A 20,382-nucleotide genomic window follows, 5' to 3' on the forward strand; every position below is an offset into this window, starting at 1 on the left:
ACATTTACAGGAGGGAGTCTTTTCACTTGAGGTGAATTATGGTTTAAATGAAACAGAAAAGCAACAGTTTTATTCAGTATTCTGAAAGATACCTACTCTAGCTGTAACATTTTCCACACAAAAATAGCATAAAAAAAGTCTTCAAATCCCACACAAGCTGCCAAAGGAAGCCACAAGAGTCTGCTCCTGGCAGCGGAAACTCTGTGGTGGAGCAGCAGGAGTTTATAAGTCTCGCTGAGTGGAGGGTATATTATATGTTCACTTAAACAAGTCTGATTCCCCTGGTTGATTCACAATGATAAAAAATGCTGCTCTGAAATCCTCAACATCAGTATAGTCGAGTCACCCACCATCTACGGTGGACCTAACCAGCAAACTGATTTGAGATATGATGATGCTTAGAAAAGCTGAAGGTTCCCTGATAGTCCAAACTGATCTACAGTCCTGCTCAGCCTGAGCAATAAGTGAAAATGGTTTGGAGTGAGGAAATATTTTGCCCAATCATGATCATTTGAGTAGACAAGAAACAAAAAGTTCTACTGTAAATCAGCAGAGAACCTCACTGCCTGCAATATGGACACTCTCACAGTTGTGAAGGAGGCTTATGGGATTTATTATAGCAATACCTATTACTCTGGGCATCCAGAAATAGTAAAGGTATACTTTCAATACTGTTATTAACTCTGCAACACATTTATTGCAGCCTTTGAGCAAATAAGCGGAGTGTTCCATCACATAAAATTCCAATAAAATATATTTATGTTTTTGGTTGTAAAGTGATAATATGTGGAAAGGTTCAAGGGGTATGAATACTTTTACAGGCCACTGTATATTCCTCAAATGTTTTCCGTCCCTACTCTCTATCCATTTCTCTCAGCCAACCTCCAAGGATATATCCACGTGCCTGATTCATTTATTTAAACAAAGCATCATTTAAAGCCGTTTTGTCTGAATTCAAGTTATTTTAATTGACATGCATCCAGCAGGGGATACCAACAACTCCAAGAGGCATTTTAAACATTCTAGCACAGTGTGGCACGCAGGGGAGTTTAAAGGCCTCTGTTTGAAGCCTTGAACTCGGATTAATTCCTGCAAAAGTTCATTCAGCCCTTGGAGATTCATGCTGTACTGAGCCTTTCTCCGCAGAGATTGTGTGACTGTTGTGAACTTTATATTTTATTTGGTTTATAGAAGCAGAAGGATTACGCACTCAGAGCCCCACCTGACCAGGCTCCCTCTCTTCGTCTCTGTCCCGTGATCAGCCCCAACACCTGACTGAAACCTCCCACCCAGATGGGAATACAGTGATTCTAATTTTTTTTTTTTTTGTTACTTTACCAACATTGTTTGCCAAGGTAAACTCTCAGAAACAGAGCCATTTTTTATCTAATTTATTTTGTAAGCAGACAAGAGATGTGAATACATGCATGTTAAACTTTGTGCCCATTTTATGACACAGTCTACATCCTTAAATAATCTAAGTTTTTCACTAGTATGATATTTCAGGTAATAGAACAACACAAAGTAGTGTGTAAGTGGGAGAAAATATGTTTACAAATACATTTTTGAAAACTTTGGTGTGCATTTGTTTTCAGACCCTTTGAATCGGATACCCCTGGAATAAATCCTCAACAGTTATTTGAACTCAGATGTCAAGTAAATATTATTGTGTGAAATTCAAGCTTAGTTCAAAAACAACTGTTCTCTGAAGACCTCAGAGGGTTTGTTAGAGAACATTAGTGAACAAATGGCATCATTGGGACCAAGGGACACAGCTTAGCACAATTAGTTTATAAAACAATACCCCAAACAGAGCACTATTCACCCGATGGGACAACTACAAACCTACTGAGACATGGCTGTCCACCAAAACTGACAGCATTTATCAGAGAGGCACCAAAGAGACCCATGATAACTCTGGAGGAGCTGCAGGAATCCACAGTTCAGGTGGGAGAATCTGTTTAACATGTCAGCTATTAGTAGTTTCCATTTTTCACAAGCCATGTAGGGGGCACGGCAAACATATGAAAGAAGGTGCTACTCGCAAAACACTGTGTGTCACCTTGAACACACCATCCTTACCCTCAAACACAGAAAATGCTTTTTTCTTTAGCAGAGAGAGGGAAACTGTCCAGAGCTGATAGAACGATGGATAGAGCTAGCTAGGTAGCAATTCTGGAAGAACATGGTTCAGACCAAAGCATATTCATGTGTTAGGATGGCCCAGTCAAAGTCCAGAACTATGTAAATCCAAATGAAAATCTGTGGCAAGAGTCTAAAACTGATGACTATTTACACTCTACGTCCAATCAGTTAGTTTGGACAATTGTTTATAAGAAAAATGGGGAAAAGTCTCTAGATGTTGAAAGATGGTAAAAACAAACCCCCCAAAAAACCTTCTGCTGTAATTTTAGTGAAAGGCAGAAATACAAAGTATTGAGTCAGAGAGGCAGAATGCAAAGACAACCCACACTTCCTTCCGTTTTATAATTATGAACTGCTTTGTGTTGGATTTCCAAAATGTGAAAATGTTTCACAAGTTAGGAATATACTTGCACGGCACTGTATAGAAGCTATAGTGTAGTATCCAAAGCCTTACTTGTAAAGACTATAAAGCCCACTAAATGTTTTCTAGCTTCTGCATGGTATCCAAACTTATGGTATAAAGTAGTGCCAAGAAAGATGGAGAAAAAACAAAATGCATATAATTAAAAAAGCAAAATAGAGCCTCTTTTCCAATTACAATGTTTTAAGGAAAGGAGTTTTTCTTAGCAGAAAACGTTTCAGTTTGGAGTTTTTCTCCCCAAAGAAGCTTTAAGTGCCTCAAATTCTTCCAAAGAATTCCTGCTGCACAGTTTCATCTGACAATGCAATTACTTGAGTGGAATCTTCTGGAAAACTGAGCAAAGGAAAACAATGATAAAGCAGTAATCTAATTTAACAACTGAAGCTTCCATTGTTATCTCAGAAAGGCCTCTTTTAGGTCTTAATCAACTGCTTTCAATCCATCTCTCCACCGAGGAATGTTGGCAGAGCCACGGATGAATCAGAAAGATAATATTTATGCCATACTGCAACACAGACTGGAGAAGGTGAGTTGTACAGCTCTAGCTATTTTGGGAAAAAGTAGAATGAATCCAACTAAAAGTGTCACATTTTCTTTTAAATCCCTCTCCTAATGTGCTCCTTTCAACTTCAGTTTGCCTTTCACCTCCGTCATCTTCAATCATCCTTACCTCCAGCTTTTAAAACCTTCACACTAAAATCCCTCAATTAACACTCAGCATTTTCCTCGATGGACTGGCCTCTCAGAATGAGGCGCCATCAGTGTGGGCCAGCAGGTGTTAAACTTCCTTTTGAAGATTATGCTACACTTTCCAGACATTAACTGATCTCCTTTAATCTACCACCGCAGGCTTCTGATAGCTCCCGCCGTGAATTCATATAGCTACTGACTGAAAGTGGGAGTGATGGAGAAGAGGGCGCGAAGGTCAAGTGAAAAAAAAAAGAAATCAAAAACTAAAAAAGGAAAAGCTTCAGCTTTTAAACAGCAGCCTGAGTGCTTAAGACATGAATTCCTTTAAAGAAAAAAACATCTTCAATGCAATACAAACAGGTGATGAAGAATGTGTTGAATATTTTAAAAGTCAGGATGATTGTTAATTTTCTAATTCTAAATTGAGACAAAACTGAAATTGTCTGTGGATCTAGTGAAATGTTTACCATGGTTGACATTACATGGGCTTTCTGAACCAATAAGCACAACAGAATTATATTTGACCAAGAAACATCCTTAAAGTCCAAAATAAACCAGGTTTCCAAGACTGCCTTCGTCTACCTATCTACTGTGGACCACTTTCGGTTCCTAGGAACCACCCTTTCTGAGGACCTGAGATGCTCCTCACACATAGAAAATGTTTAGAAGAAGGCCCAGCAGGGCCTGTACTGCCTGCAGTAACTCAAGAAGTACAACCTTTCACAGGAGCCGCTGGTCATCTTCTACTGTGCCATCAGTCTGTCCCGTGTTTGTCCATCACCATGTGGCTTGGCTCATCCACCAAATAGGCCAGGTCCAACTTCAAAGAACAATCCGGTCTGCAGACAGGATCATCAGGGCTGAACTTCACTCCATCCAGGATTTGTACTGGTCAGCTAAAAGGGCAGCTAACATCTCTGGAGACCCCACACATCCTGGACACAAACTGTTGATACTTTTACCTTTAGGCTGGCCCTGCAGAGCGATATTTACCAAAACCAACTGCCACAGAGACAGTTACTTTCTACAGGCTGTCTCTCTGATGAACATTCCTATTAGCAGTAATTCAACATTGTGTTAAACATATTCTGATTCTACGTAATACTGTAATCTTCATGGATCTATTACGTGTGGGCTTGACTATTTTAAATCTTTATTAGAAAGAAATGTTCGGAGAAATCACATTTATCCTATTTTTGTTCATTGGCTTCCTGCTAAATCTAAAACAGAGTTTGGCATACTTCCTATCAAGCTATTAATGACCAAACTCAACCATATGTTTTTCCAAGAAAGCATTTTGCTGTCAGACTGCAGGCCCACTGGTGGTTTCTACAGTTAGTAAACATAGACTGAGGGCCTAAATGTTCAGTTTTCAGGCTCTTCTCCTGCAGAACCAGCTCCCAGTTTAAATTGAGCTTAAGAAAGTAAAACGTACAGAAAACTTTCAGAAGTAGTTTTAACAATCTCACTATCATTAAATGGGAAGCTGATTTATCTACCAGTACAGATATTGATAACTGGAGTAAAGGCTTAAAGGCTTTTAGAATGACAGAAGATCCCAACCTTCAGCTGACAATATGTGTTGTGTGTTCCTTCATTGAACACATGGAAGATTTACCTAATGACTATGTAGATGCTCTCTGGAACTGACCGCCTGACTGCGGCTTCAGGCTAACAGCAAGTGAAGACCTATCACTTCCCAAGGTTTTACAGTTCCAATCTGCCCCTCACTTCGCTTTCTTGGTGACATCATGAAGGTGGATTTGGAAACAAATAGATGCCTCATACTTCTTGTAGTTCTCAGCATTGCTAAAAAAAACAGTATTTACGAACTGGAAAAATAAAGAGTTTAAATATAATACATTTTGAAAATAACATTTTGGTGAAGAGAGAGCTGAGCCGAAAAGCAAAGCTCTCAATTTACCGGTCGGTCTACGTTCCTACCCTCACCTATGGCCATGAAATTTGGGTCTTGATCGAAAGAACGAGATCCCGGATACAAGCGGCTGAAATGAGCTTCCTCCATAGGGTGGCCGGGCACTCCCTTAGAGATAGGGCGAGGAGCTCGGCCATCCGGGAGGGGCTCGGAGTAGAGCCGCTGCTCCTCCACATCGAGAGGAGCCAGTTGAGGTGGCTCGGGCATCTATACCGGATGCCTCCTGGACGCCTTCCTCGGGAGGTGTTCCAGGCACGTCCCACCGGGAGGAGGCCCAGGGGACGGCCCAGGACACGCTGGAGGGACTATGTCTCTCGGCTGGCCTGAGAACGCCTTGGGCTCCCCCCGGAGGAGCTGGAGGAGGTGTCTGGAGAGAGGGACGTCTGGGCGTCTCTGCTGAGTCTGCTGCCCCCGCGACCCGGTCCCGGATAAGCGGAAGACGACGAGTACGAGTACATTTTGAAAATATGTTATTACAATTTGTTTCTATGGAGAGAATGTTTGCTTGTAAGAAAAAAACAACAGAATAACTTCAAATTGGTTTGGTCTCCTATAATTGAATACTATTAGCATTGCCACCTGAGCATTGGTCACTGGGTGGTATGTGGTTGCTGGTGCCAGGGAGGTGCTGTCTCTAGGCAGACTGGGCATTTGGGTGTTGCCCTGGGAAGGCGGTGGGTCTGGCATAAAGGTGTCTGGATACCTTTGTTGTATTCAGAATAGGATTGATGCTAATTTATGAAGCTTGTCCTAAAATGAGTTAAAACAAGGTGCTATCGTGCTCTACAGTCATCACTCCATATAATGTAGACTCTGTTTTATGAAGGACACACTCCAGAGATTCTCACAGGGTTAAAAAAGTGCATTTATGAGTCTGCTTTGAAAATCCGTAGGAGTGGTTGCCATTTATTTCATGTTAGTACTGTCAACATTTTTAGGTTGCCTGGCATCAAAATATGATTAAATATGCCCCTAAATAAAGTTGGAACAATGTTTATAGAGCTGGAGTGTGCAACAACTTACTGAAGTCTCTAATATCAAGATGCATAAAAGAAACATCAATAAAACCCAACATTTTTTTTTTCATTTGTGGGAAACAAGCCCTGAATTGAGGTCTCCAGCAACAGCTCTGCATTGTTTGAGCCCTCTGCTCTGCATGAGAACTTTACTAACAAAGGTTCCCTGCACAGACAGGACAGGACAAGACAGCGATTATTGCTGCTGAAGAAAGAAGATGAGCAAAGGACAGAAGGAGCAGGGGTCTTATGGGGATGAGACTTTTTGTTTTAATGCTGGCTCCAGGGCCGTTAGCCCTTCTCCAAAATACCAAGAAGCATGACAACATGGTAGGAACTGCCACCCACGTCTAAATCTGACAAAAGGGCTCTTTAGGGCTGTGACATGGTGGTTTTGGAAAAGGAAATTATGATCTGTCAAATGTGGAAAAGGGCTTAGCAGTATTGCTCCAACTTAAAGGCGACAAGAAGAAAATGAGCCACAAACACGAAGTCAGACTGAGAAGTGAGAGCTTGTTCACCAGTTTCTGAGGTACCAAAATAGAAGAGTCGGTCTAAAGCTTTATGCTTAACACAAAGTTTAAGCATAACCTCTTTCACCTCTACAAGACAGAGGTCATGATCCCTGCAGTAATGGTGGACTTATCTTTTTTTTTCTATGAAGTAAATATAAAGTTAAAATCAACACCAAAGTTACAGCAGCTAGTGAGAATTGAGAAAAAGGAAATCATGGAAGTGATTAGTACAGGGAGGGACATGAAAAGAGGGAAATATGGCCCACATCGTTGTTCCACTTATGTAACATGACGTTAGAGGAATTAAGAGGAACATAACAGCAGGAATCTCTCAGTCGTGGCTGCAATTAAAGAGGAAAAACTGAGAAGGTCAAAGATTTCTGGTAAAAGTAGAAACCTTGAAATGTCATTAAACAGGCATGTTAGACGTCATACATCCTGAGATTTAAAAAAATGCCTCCCAATTTGAATCTGCTCAGCTGCATCCAAACACTCAAAGGTAAAATAACAAGTTCAAAATAGTTACTCCTTAACTGGTTCAAAATAGTTACTCCTTAACTGGAACCAGCTGTTTTTGCCTTGTGAAAACTACTTAAATGCCATGGTACTTCATGGTACTTAAAAGGTTTTAGTACAAATCCACTTATTAGAATGCACTTATTATCCGATTCTTAGAGGAGATAAGCAGCTTAACAGTTTATCATATCTGGGAACATTTTGTGGTTCGAGTATTTTCAACAAATCACTCATAATAATTAGCATGCTAACGTTAGCAAGCTAAGGGGAGTTATCCAACTGCAGGCACTATTTTCTGCCCCAATTACTTCGTGATCCCTTCTGGTTTACACATCCACCAAAGTATTTGCTGTCAAACCCTATCCGCTCAACCTATCTAGAACCATCGTCCCTGAATGCTTACCAAACGATTGACTTTACCTAGCTTAATTAGCGTTGATGAAGCTACCTGCATGTTGAACTATCTTTCACTGCGGCAACATTTTGGGTATCAGGTAGAAACATGAAACAGTGACAGAACAGAGACACAAACGACTAGCTAGTAGTGCTAAAGGTCACATCTGAGTCACAGTTAAAGTAAAGGACTATTGTAAAGAATCCTGATTAAATTTATATCAACTCTGGTTTAAAATCTAAAAAACACAGACCGATCAAACCTCAGCTGGACACTTCTTTACTACACAAGTTTTTCACTACTGTTGGATATTTATAAAACCTTCATTCTATTTGTGAAAACAAAACCTTTGTTTTTCTCTTGCACTTCTCTTTATGAGCTACTATTGTTGAATTTTGTAGTGGTTTTTTATACAATGATAATAAAGGGATTCTGATTCTGAAATGACATTTGGACTGCTTCGGGCCTGAAAAAAAGAAATCTACTTTCTGCTTTTTTGGGGGCATAAGGATCAAAGGCCAATACAGAAAACCAAAGTTCAGAGAAATCTGTTGTGTCCACTCAGGTGGCAAGAGCTGACCAGAACATTTCAAGCTTCACAAGAACTAGAAACTCTGGAAACCTGGACAGCTCTAATGCAGCTCTGATAACAAGAGAAAATAGGTACAACACAGCTGCAACTTTCTCCTATTATAAACTTTAGATGAAATTTATATTTCTTCGTCAAAACATCCAAAAAAGTCAAAAAGCCAAAGCAAGCAGTTTAAAGTGCGTCAAGCATCACTATTGGCTATGCAAATTATAATTGGATTATTAGGACCATCAAAATCTCTTATGCCAAACTCGACCTTTTCTTAAAGTGAATGCTCTTCCCAGCAGCTACATGGCCTCAGAGAATAATTTCTTAGTACAAAAACAGTATTTCTACATCTTACCTTGGTGACTGTGAGAGTTCATCATTTTACAGGCTGGTGCCAACTTGGCAGAAAAGCCGAGGAGAGAAGTGTGGGTGTCAGTGCACCTCTTTGGTGGATTTAGTGATCATCATGTTCCACCCATTCAGGAGGAGACCTCTCAGGAGTGTTGGATTCCTTCCAGCAAACTGCCAGACTGTGAGGGGAAATACAGGAAAGTGTTTTTAGATAGACACTTATCACTACAAGGACTTTTTCCACCTAGATCTGTACAGAGAAAGATTTGTTAATGTTTGTTGACACATTAACACAGACTGCATTACCAATAGAGCTCTAGAGGTCAGCTCAGGAGGTCAATGGATAATTAAAAGGCTCTAATGTGTGGTAATCACTTAATTAGATCCACAAATGGGCTTCCTGAAGTCTTAGATATGCTATTTTTATGAATCCCATGCCAAAGAGATGAGGAAAAGTTTTTATTCTTTTATACGAGAAATAAACACAATCACAACCACATGCTTCTGGCATTCTTTGGTTAATTCACTTACAATATCAAGTAATCTGAAGGCTTATCAGAAATGTGACTAACTTGATTCTTATTCAATCAGTCCTGCTAATTTGTCAGTATTTCATCAGTCTGAGATAGACAAAGAATGAACTTTGTGCTCTTTTTTTTTTTAACACGTCTCAAGTTATACTTAATTTTTCCTATTTTTTTTCCAAAAAGCCAGACTTTTATTTAAAAGTTGTATTAACAGTTCTCCATGTTTTCTGAAGATCTGTTCTGGGTTTTATTTCGGATGCTTTTTTACTTCTATTTATTCCAGTTCTTGAGGCTATTTTAGTGGAATCAGTTTATTTAACAACTTGTTTTTGTTCTGGTGGAGGGGTTTGAGTGCCCGAATGATCCTAGAGGCTATGTTGTCTGGGGCTTAAATGCCCCTGGTAGGGTCTCCCATGGCAAACAGGCTCTAGGTGACAGGTCAGACAAAGAGCGGTTCAGGAACCCCTCATGACGACTACAAAATCGAGGCACGTGATGTCGCCCGGTACGGCGGAGCCGGGGTGCCACCCTGGAGCCAGGCCTGGGGTCGGGACTCGTCGGAGAGCGCCTGGTGGCTGGGTTGCTCCTCGCAGGACTCGGCCGGGCCAAGCCTGAATGAGAGATGCGAGAACATCCCCCAGTGGGCCCACCACCTGCAGGGGGAACCGTGAGGGACCGGTGCAAAGAGGATTGGGCGGCGGACGAAGGTGGAGACCTCGGCGGCCCGATCCCCGGATGCTTAGGCTGGCTCTAGGGACGTGGAATGTCACCTCGCTGGGGGCAAGGAGCTTGAGCTGGTGCGGGAGGTCGAGAGATATCGACTAGAAATAGTCGGGCTCGCCTCCACGCACAGTGTGGGCTCTGGAACCCATCTCCTCAAGAGGGGCTGGACTCTCTTCTACTCTGGAGTGGCCCACGGGGTAAGGCGGTGGGCTGGGGTGGGTTTGCTTGTCGCCCCCCGTCTCGTGTTGGGGTTTACCCCAGTGGATGAGAGGGTCGCATCCCTGCGCCTTCGGGTTGGGGAGAGGTCTCTGACTATCATTTCAGCCTACGGGCCGAGTGGTAGTGCGGAGTACCCGGCCTTCTTGGCGTCCCTGTCGGGGTTGCTGGATAGTGCCCCTCCTGGGGACTCCATTATTCTGCTGGGGGACTTCAACGCCCACGTGGGAAACAACATTGACACCTGGAGAGGCGTGATCGGGAGGAATGGCCTCTCCGATCTGAATCCGAGTGGTGCTTTGTTATTGGACTTCTGTGCTAGTCACGGATTGTCCATAATGAACACCCTGTTCAAACATAAGGGTGTCCATCAGTGCACTTGGCACCAGGATACCCTAGGCAGGAGGTCAATGATCTACTTTGTTGTCGTATCATCAGACCTTCTGCCGCATGTTTTGGACACTCAGGTGAAGAGAGGGGCTGAGCTGTTCACTGATCACCACCTGGTGGTGAGTTGGATCCGCTGGGGGAGGAGAAAGCCGGACAGACTTGGCAGGCCCAAGCGCATAGTGAGGGTCTGCTGGGAACGTCTGGCGGACCCCTTGGCCAGAGATGTGTTCAACTCTCATCTCTGGGAGAGCTTTGACCAGATTCCGAGGGATGTTGGAGACATAGAGTCCGAGTAGACCATGTTCTCCGCATCTATTGTCGATGCTGCTGCCCGTAGCTGGGGCCGTAAGGTCTGCAGTGCCTGCCGCGGCGGCAATCCCCGAACCCGGTGGTGGACACCGGCAGTAAGGGACGCTGTCAAACTAAAGAAGGAGTCCTATCGGCTGTGGTTGGCTTGTGGGACTCCTGAGGCGGCTGACGGGTACCGTGGAGCCAAGCGTGCCGCAAAAACCCGGACCTGGGAGGAGTTCGGTGAGGCCATGGAAAAGGACTACCAGTTGGCCCCGAAGCGATTCTGGCACACCGTCCAGCGCCTCAGGAGGGGGAAGCAGTGTTTCGCCAACACTGTTTATGGTGGGGGTGGGGAGCTGCTGACCTCGAATGGGGACATTATCGGCCGGTGGACGGAGTACTTCGAGGATCTCCTCAATCCTGCCATCATGCATTCCCTGGTGGAAACAGAGGCTGGGGACTCGGGGTTGGACTCTTTCATCACCCGGGCTGAAGTCACCGAGGTGGTTAAAAGGTTCCGCGGTGGCAGGGCTTCGGGGTTGGATGAGATCCGCCCTGAGTACCTCAAGTCTTTGGATGTTGTGGGGCTGTCATGGTTGACACGCCTCTTCAACATTGCGTGGCGGACGGGGACAGTGCCTTTGGATTGGCAGACTGGGGTAGTGGTCCCCCTACATAAGAAGGGTGACCGGAGGGTGTGTTCCAACTACAGGGGGATCACACTCCTCAGCCTCCCTGGTAAGGCCTACGCCAGGGTATTGGAGAGGAGAGTCCGGCCGATAGTTGAACCTCGGCTTCAGGAGGAGCAGTGTGGTTTTCGTCCCGGCCGTGGAACACTGGACCAGCTCTATACCCTCTACAGGGTACTCGAGTGTTCATGGGAGTTTGCCCAACCGGTCCACATGTGTTTTGTGGACCTGGAGAAAGCATTCAACTGTGTCCCTCGTGATGCCCTGTGGGGGGTGCTCCCGGAGTATGGAATCGGTGGCTCTTTACTAGGGGCCATCCGGTCTCTGTACAAGCGGTGCAGGAATTTGGTTCGCATTGCCGGCACTAAGTTGGACCTGTTCCCGGTGCATGTTGGACTCCGGCAGGGCTGCCCCTTGTCACCGGTCCTGTGACTTTTATGGACAGGATTTCTAGGCGCAGCCAAGGGCCGGAGGGGGTCTGGTTTGGGGACCAGAGGATTTCGTCTCTTCTTTTTGCAGATGACATGGTCCTGCTGGCCCCCTCTAGCCAAGACCTACAGCATGCACTGGGGCGGTTTGCAGCAGAGTGTGAAGCGGCTGGGATGAAGATCAGCTCCTCCAAGTCCGAGGCCATGGTACTCGACCGGAAAAGGGTGTCTTGTCCTCTTCAGGTTAGGGGGTTCCTGCCTCAAGTGGAGGAGTTTAAGTATCTCGGGGTCTTGTTCATGAGTGAGGGAAGAATGGAGCGGGAGATTGACAGACGGATTGGTGCGGCTGCCACAGTAATGGGGGCGCTGTGCCGGTCCGTTGTGGTGAAGAGAGAGCTGAGTCGAAAAGCAAAGCTCTCAATTTACCGGTCGGTCTACGTTCCTACCCTCACCTATGGCCATGAACTTTGGGTCATGATCGAAAGAACGAGATCCCGGATACAAGCGGCGGAAATGAGCTTCCTCCATAGGGTGGCCGGGCACTCCCTTAGAGATAGGGTGAGGAGCTCAGCCATCCGGGAGGGGCTTGAAGTAGAGCCGCTGCTCCTCCACATCGAGAGGAGCCAGTTGAGGTGGCTCGGGCATCTATACCGGATGCCTCCTGGACGCCTTCCTCGGGAGGTGTTCCAGGCACGTCCCACCGGGCGGAGGCCCAGGGGACGGCCCAGGACACGCTGGAGGGACTATGTCTCTCGGCTGGCCTGAGAACACCTTGGGCTCCCCCCGGATGAGCTGGAGGAGGTGTCTGGTAAGAGGGACCCAGTCTCGGATAAAGTGGAAGATGACGAGTACGAGTTGTTTTTGTTCCAAAAGAAAGTACGCCTGGCCAAGTCTGGGTCCCATTGTGTTTCGTTTTATAATCAGGACATAAAGAGCCATTGCAGTCATTACCATTGGTGCCCCCTCCTTTTTTCCCTTTCCTACACTGCTGGCTCATTGCTTACTGTTTGCAGTTTTTTTGTTGCAGCAGATGGCATCTCGTGTTCGCCCATGTATATGGCAGGAAAAGTTAGTGTTTGGGGTTTTTTACTTTCATTTTGGGATGTATCACTTTGGAAGTGAGCACAGAATATACTGTGTGCAAATATGAGCTTGGATCCATTGTGCAGCAGAGAAAAGCCAAAGTTTATCACAGAATTAGAAGTCCATACTATTTCAAAATGATCTGATGATATACAGAGCGATATTTCAGGGGATTATGTTTATTGTGAGTTATAGTTGATCAATGATGATCACTGTTTTGTTGTACATATTAAGATTGTGTGTTTCCTTGTTTGAACGGATTGGTTTTTTTTTAATGCTGAGTGGCCATCAAGTAATTTTTTTCCTCCAATGGGTGTGATTATAAAGTTAGGAAACAATCTAGAAGCAGGTTTGACCTGTCAATCCAAAGCTGTAAAAGTACATGCAGATTTCAACCAGTGGTTTTTTTAACACGAAGTGAACCTTTCAGCTGGAGATTGAGGAAGCGGACATTTAGACAAGAGCAACTGTGGAGTTTAGTTCAGGGAACTAAAGTCGAGATGGGTTTATCTTTGATCAGCTGATGAGAGTCTGATGCACATGTCGAGAATGTGTCACAATTACGGCTTGTGCAGTTCTACAGAAAGTCAGGATTATTTTATGCTCTGCAGAGCATGACATGATCTTTATCCACAGAGACTTTATCTGTGTGAGGGACTACGTTTGTGTGTTTTTTAGTTTGTCCATAATTTTTTGTTCAGTGCTGTTGTTGCAAGGTCACTGAAACTATTAATAAATAGAGAAGTAGTCTTTAATTTACGATTGTTTCCAGCTGCCGAATTTAGCAACACCGTTTTTTTTTCGTTTGCTGGGATTGGCAAAAAACATAAAACAAGTCCTACAACCATTACTGCGCCCAAATCCAAACCCGTCTTTAATAATCTGTGCTCAGTGCGCCTCGTTCCACTGTAGTTTATTTCCTTTCTACTGTCGCCACATGCTTGCTCGGGATGTAGGCTTTCCACAGAGTAAACGACTATTAAAACGTTTCGGCTTCATTGAACAGGCAGCTTTTTAACCACCTGGTATTTATTTTATTACCTGAATTTGGCAGTATTATAACTGGACTGATTTGGAGTACATGTTATTAGATCTGAATCTGACTATATGCTTGGATTGAACTAGATTCTGAATTGAATTTGGACCAGACTCAAGTCCATTTTATCCAATGTTAATGAGCCAGTTTTGATGTTGTGAGTCGACATCATATAAACAACTTGAACTGAACTGAGTGTAGCACCAAAAGGGTGATTGTGAAAGAGTTTTTAGGAGGAAGGAAAATGTTGTTAATACATGTTGACAGGTTTGTCCTTACAGAAATAAAAAATTACTCTTTTACTGTAATGTATGAACAGAAAGAATGAGCCTGAACAGACCAAACAAAAGAAGAAAAAAAAAACATGACAGCAAAGTGAATTTGGGACAGCGAGATATGAGATATGTTCCTAGATGGAAATTGTTGAAAAGCAAAGGTCTTTGAAGTGACGTCAAAGCTGCTTGTTTACTCTCCGTCGCATAATTTAGCCTCTTCATAGAGAAGGATTTTGCTGACAGCATCTGTCAAATCTCCTTTCTTCAGCCAAAACACTTTGAAACTGTTACACAAAGGCGTTAATTGAAAACTCAGAAATTTGAGGTACAAAAGTGTTCACACCCCTGTTAAGATTTTGAGATGCAAGAAAATGAGACCATGATAAATCATTTCAAAACTTTTTCCATCTTTAATTTATGTAGATCAAACTCTGGCTTCAACAACAGGATGCAATTTAACAATCAGGAAAATCCTGCCAGAACAGCTTAACTTAAGTTTCGGTTAAATCAGATTCTTTATAATCGATGGTAGCTATTTTCTGAATGCTTCAATGAAATCTAAAGGTGCTTCATCAAAGCATTTGTTTGGGCTCAATTATGCAACAAGGCCACTGCAGCTTGTTTAGTTCTTACCTTTTTCCCACAATCTGATTTGTTTGTTAATTAAAAATGAGAGAATATGACAAATTAAAGTTGGGAAAAGCTTTGAAATTATTTATCTTGATCTCAGTTTTATACATTCCATAAGTCTGGCATTTTAACAGGGCTGTTTCCACTTCTAAGAGCCACTGTTTAATAAAAACCTGGATATCAGGTTTCTAATACTAACCCAAAGAAAAGGTAACAAGAGAGCAAACTTTAGTTGAATTTTTGATTATATGTTGCCAGTTTTCATCAGTTTGTTATTCAGTTTGTTGATGACAGAAAGGAAACGTTTCTGGAAGCCAGTGATCTACAACCAGGTAATAAATATTTCTCAAAAACACTTATATACAACCTTGTGAAATATGTAAGCAATGACCCCAGGCATTTACTATCTCCATTTTAATATAAACATGCAGCTCAGAGGGAAGACTGGGAGATTACTGACACCTATGACCCAGTCCGTTGTTGAAGATGCAAATTTTACTGAACCTACTAAACGACTTCCCATTTTCTCATATTTTATGTGCTGTTCAACAATCATGTGGATAAGTGGTTGGCACTGCTGTCTCATAGCAGGAAGGTTCTAGGTTTGAATCCTGGTCTGGGCCCTTTGAGTTTAATTGAGTTGTTGCATGTTGCCCCTGTGCGTGCGTGGGTTCTAATGTGGTCCAACAGCTTCCTCACACAGTCTAGAAACATGAATGTTAGGTTAATTGGTCTGTCTAAACTGCTCTCAGGTACGAGGGTGTGTGTGCATGGTTGTTTGAGCAGTGTTGCCCTCTGATGGACCTGTTCAGAGTGTACTATGCCTCTTGACCAATGACAGCTGGAGACAGGCAGCAACCCCTGTAACCCTTCACAGATAAGCGGGTATGGGCAATGGATGGATGTTCCCTAAGCACATCTGAGTTTAGTACTTGAGGTGTTTTTCCCCCGAGCAACACTGAGTCATTAAATACATTTTTGGCATCTCTTCAAACTCTCCATTTCCACAGGCTGGAACTTTAAACTGGACAGGATTTATTGTGTTTCTCTGAAGTAAAGTTTCATGATGCTTGACAGAAAAACAGCTTCTAGAACCTCTTAATGGACTTTATTTCCCAGGCACTCTAAGTGCTGTCGGGAGTAATCTCCATGGCATAAAAATAACATGTGGTCGGATAGCGAGCAGTAAACAACAATTAAGCACACCCCGAGCAAAGCTTATGAAATGAATCATTGAAAACGCATGTGTGCCAAGAAGACTTCTTCAACCTCTCAGACTTGATTGAGTATGAATAATTCAGCTGGTGAGGGAGGACTGGTTGCGCATCGGTTGTGTGCCAGGGACTGAATTGTTCTTGATTTTTGTTTTTTGCAGGCTAAAATGAAGAAGGCACAAAAATCGTTATCATCCTGCTAGTTTAAAATAGCACCAGTGATAAAAGCAAGACATCTCAAAAATCTGTAGTTGATAAAACAAAAAACAACTAACACAATGTCTAACAGCCTCCATACAACACACAACCATCTACAACTGAAGACAGATTTTCATGGTAAAAAAACAACAACTCAATGTCAGGATTTTTAATGAGCAGCAATTATACTTTTGTTTTCTGATCCTCTCCTTCTGCTTAATAGCTTGAGTGTTGATAGAGTGAGGTAAAAAAAACTACATGAAGCCAGGCATGGGCTGGTGTTAGGGTTCTAACCTAGAGAGAAAATACAGTATTACTGTATTTACACAAAGAACCTTAAATTCATTTTATTTAGAACAGAAAAGAACAATCAACAATTACTCCAACTCTTGCCGAAATATGTAGGTTATTGCATATTGTCGCTTTTTACTATTTTGCTCTTGAAGGAGTAACACAAACACAACACATTAATATTAGCATGTTAATTAGTTGGGCTATCTGCTCTGGTAGCCTGCCTCCTTAACAGACATGCTGCTTGTAGCTTGCCAACTATAGTTGTAAGATAGTCCTAGCATGAGTGATGGGTGTTGCTTCCTATGTGGTGCCCGTGATTTGAAACAAAATACAATTTGTGACCCATGTTCATGTCAATCAGCAGTTCATATCTGCTTGATAAGAAAATCTCCTACTAAAATCTGCTTGCCCTGTATTTATTTAACACGGTTTACACAAATTTATGGATGATCACTACTGCCTTACATACTAAATATGTTTCATCTCTAAAAATCAGAGGAGTAAAGAACAATCACATTAAATAAATAAAAAATTGTGATTAGATTTTTGTCAGTTTTGATGAAAGTAATACTGTAAGAAAGAGGTAAAATGGTAAAACAAAAATGACAGGAAGCTCTGTACGTCCATATCAAACTAAATGTGAGGTCACCTTCCCAAACCACCAACCAATAACAAAGGAGCTAAAATGGGTTTATTACTGATGATGTGAAGTCCAAAATGATGGAAAAGGCTGGATGAGGGAGAATGATTTGCAGCCACAAACTTATTGGATGGCTACAATGATTAACAATGATGATCAGGCCTCAACATAGACTCAAATCAGATCAGTTGAGGCTGAGAGCTTCCGTATAGTTGCTCATTAAAAGGTCTGAGACGGTTTTACTGCTTGGATCTTCCTCTCGTCTAATTTCACTGAATCTCTGGCTGATGTCCAGTTTCCTTTTCTTCACTACCTTGGATAAAAGCCCAGTCCAAAAACCAAAGTAACCCAAGGGAATTTGCTCCTACTGACCATCTTATACTTGTTTTTTACCAGTAGGAAGAGCTGCAGGTACTTGAGAGATTCCCCAACATGTCACCCAGACCGTCTTCTAAATCACTCCGTGTAATCGAGGTACAGGCAGACAGATGAACAGAGAGAAATCAAAGATACTATAATATCCTGTATGGTGAGCTGTTTACAAATTCCTGCTGGGTGACAGAGTACCGCCACCTTTTTTGTCCCAGAGCACAACAGTGGCACTAACGGACCCCATTAGAATTCATTAGTGTGATAACATCAACAATCTGTCCACAAACAAGTAAACCTCCTCAGTGCCAGCTTGGACCAGACCAAACACAGTGGAACTGAGCTAAATTATCTTGTTAATGGAATTAGAACAAACAACCTGAACTAAACCCAATTTTAAAAAAGAACATTTAAAAAAACAATTGAAGCTTGAAAGGTTAGCGTTTTAAGAAGAGGTCTCATATTTTCTAGGAAATATGTGTGGGAAACTCTAAAAGTTTGCACAAATATTACTTCAAATTATGTAGGGTTGAAATGATCCATTAACTAAGTTTCAGATACTGTGCAGCTGCTGGAGAAAGTTGTTTAGGCCAGAAGCGTCTTCTTTTGTCCTTTTGTAGTTTTATTTACCGTTATACATCTATTCCTTCAGTCCAGGTCTCAGTTGAAAGTGTAAAAGCAGCATCTGATGCAATTAAAGTTTCATCTAATCTTTTTTGATTTAACCTTTAGTGTGATTTTGATCAACTTTTTTCTCTTTATCTTTGGCCTTTAATTCCCTTTCTTTCTGTCTTAGACTCCTTGAGACTGTCTGCCAGACAACTGCCAGGTCAGCAGTCTGTCGCTATGACTGTAGTCCAGTGGCGTCCAAATCATCAAGTTAAAAAATGATTGTTGGCCACATTATTATGATTATTTCATAATGCAAAACTAAAAAAAAAAAACATGCAGCAAACAAGCGATATTTTATAGGAACAAACAACCTTAGAGCAATGTCAGCAAAAAAAAAGGGTTGCTCCATGGTCATGCATGTTTCCTTTATTAAAAGAAAAAGACAGTTTCCTAGATTTTCAGTGTGCTGTTCTAGACAATGGTCTATGCTTAGCAACAACAGCAGGACACGGGTCACTCTCTTTTAAAGCAGTAGCTCAATTTAACCAAGTATAATGAATCAGTGCTTAGAAGTTCGCTTTGGAGTGGAAGGTGTTTGTCGTCCAAATTACTACAAACTTGAAATGAAAGCAAAAAATGGGATCCATTAAAGATCAATAGTTTGTATTGTAGCTACAAAAATGTTGTTTTAAAAAGATTTCAACTTCTCAGAAAAAAAGTGTCCTCCTCTCTATGCTGGCAGGCCTAGATTCATAGCTTTCTTAATCAAGGCAGCACAAAATCATTCAAACAACTAGATCTTCTAGATTAAGCATTAAAGTTGTTTAATTTTTTTCATTAAAGAAATGTCTGCATTGTTTGGATTCATTTGCACTTCGTTTGAATCTTTCGTCTGTAAACATCTGCAGCCAGTACAGAAAGACTGAAGACATGCAGGTCTGCAGTGATTTTGTTCCTGTGGGGTCTGGAGTTTACAGGCGAGAGTCTGGGAGCATTTTTCCGCTTGTAAAAGGCTAAAGAGGAGCGTTAACGGAGCAGAGACACAGCCCTGTGTTTACACTGCAAGAAGACAAGTTTACACCCAAAGCTCCCCAACACAAACACAGCTTTCTACCTCTTACACACACACACACATCACTGGGTTTACATGACGGAGAAGAAATGCGTGGAATGGATACCAAACAACCTCTGTCAAACTTCACCGCCAAACATATCAGAACCTACCGGGCGTTGTGCTCCAACACCAGTAAAAACAGGTCAGTCCCAGTTTCTCCTAATAAAAACCTGCGACTTTCACTGAGGTTGGTGCTTAAAATGACGCAATTCAAGTCATGCAGATACAATGTTGCACATTTCAGCCGACATTTCTTTGTTTTTAACTGCAAACCGGTACCAACAGGCGCATTGCGCAACAACTGCGCCTTTTTGCTGACTTTAAAGAGGGACGCAAACTTCGAGCAGCAGTCGAAGCGGAGAGGAAGAAAGTCAGCCCAACAGCCACCTGAGCAGAGACAGCAGAGCAGGCAGCTCCTTAGAGACAGCAACAGGGCACACCTGGAGGCGGACTGCTCGGCTTCTCCACCCGCTGCTCCCTGAAGCATCCACGGAGCCGCCGTTCAGGAGCCGTCGGTGTAAAACCATAAACTCATTCAGACAGCTGAGCAGACAGATCCTCCATGCTGAATCGATCACGTGTCTCACAGCCTCCCGTGCTTCCGTAGTGGGCGGGGTCTGCGGCCAGCTGGCTCCGCCCACTAACAATCACACAGGATCCATGAATGAAGCCCGTCAGTCTGGGTCTACTCTGGTTTTATTTCTTATTCTGCTTGTCTTAAATGTTATCAGGCCGCTAAACTAATAAAACAGAGTTTAACAAATAAAACTGCTGATACTGTTTGCGTTAATCACATCTGAGTAGATCTTAATATTTCTGATTGGAATTTATGCACGTTTAACAACTTAAATACTAATCACATTTTTGAAATGTACTTAATTAACTATAGTCGTAAAGTAAAATTATAATTATAAGTAATTGTTCTCCTATGATTCACTGCATATAATAGAAGTATGCAACCTATGGCTCCAAGAGCTACAAGGGGCTCCATAGCCTCTCCACAGTGGCTTGTAATTACTAAAGGTGGCATAAAAATGAACAATTACTTAATATGTTAATCATAAAGGAAAGGCTACTTTTAGTAGCTCT

The 20,382-nt window shown here is 42.5% G+C and overlaps 1 protein-coding gene across 1 annotated transcript in view; it reads right to left on the bottom strand.

The window, feature by feature from the left end:
• Nucleotides 1–20,027, bottom strand: part of hdac4 (histone deacetylase 4) — a 167,250-nt gene extending 147,223 nt beyond the window's left edge. Inside the window, exons 1-2 of the mRNA XM_047370300.1 lie at nucleotides 19,734–20,027; nucleotides 8,569–8,743 (exon numbers count right to left, since the gene is read on the bottom strand). Coding sequence (XP_047226256.1) covers nucleotides 8,569–8,593 — 25 coding nt within the window. The 5' untranslated portion in view covers nucleotides 8,594–8,743; nucleotides 19,734–20,027. The remainder of the gene's footprint in view (nucleotides 1–8,568; nucleotides 8,744–19,733) is intronic.
• Between the last annotated feature and the right edge of the window lie 355 nt (nucleotides 20,028–20,382).

Source organism: Girardinichthys multiradiatus, chromosome 7 (genome assembly GCF_021462225.1).
Source record: "Girardinichthys multiradiatus isolate DD_20200921_A chromosome 7, DD_fGirMul_XY1, whole genome shotgun sequence".
NCBI lineage: Eukaryota > Metazoa > Chordata > Actinopteri > Cyprinodontiformes > Goodeidae > Girardinichthys > Girardinichthys multiradiatus.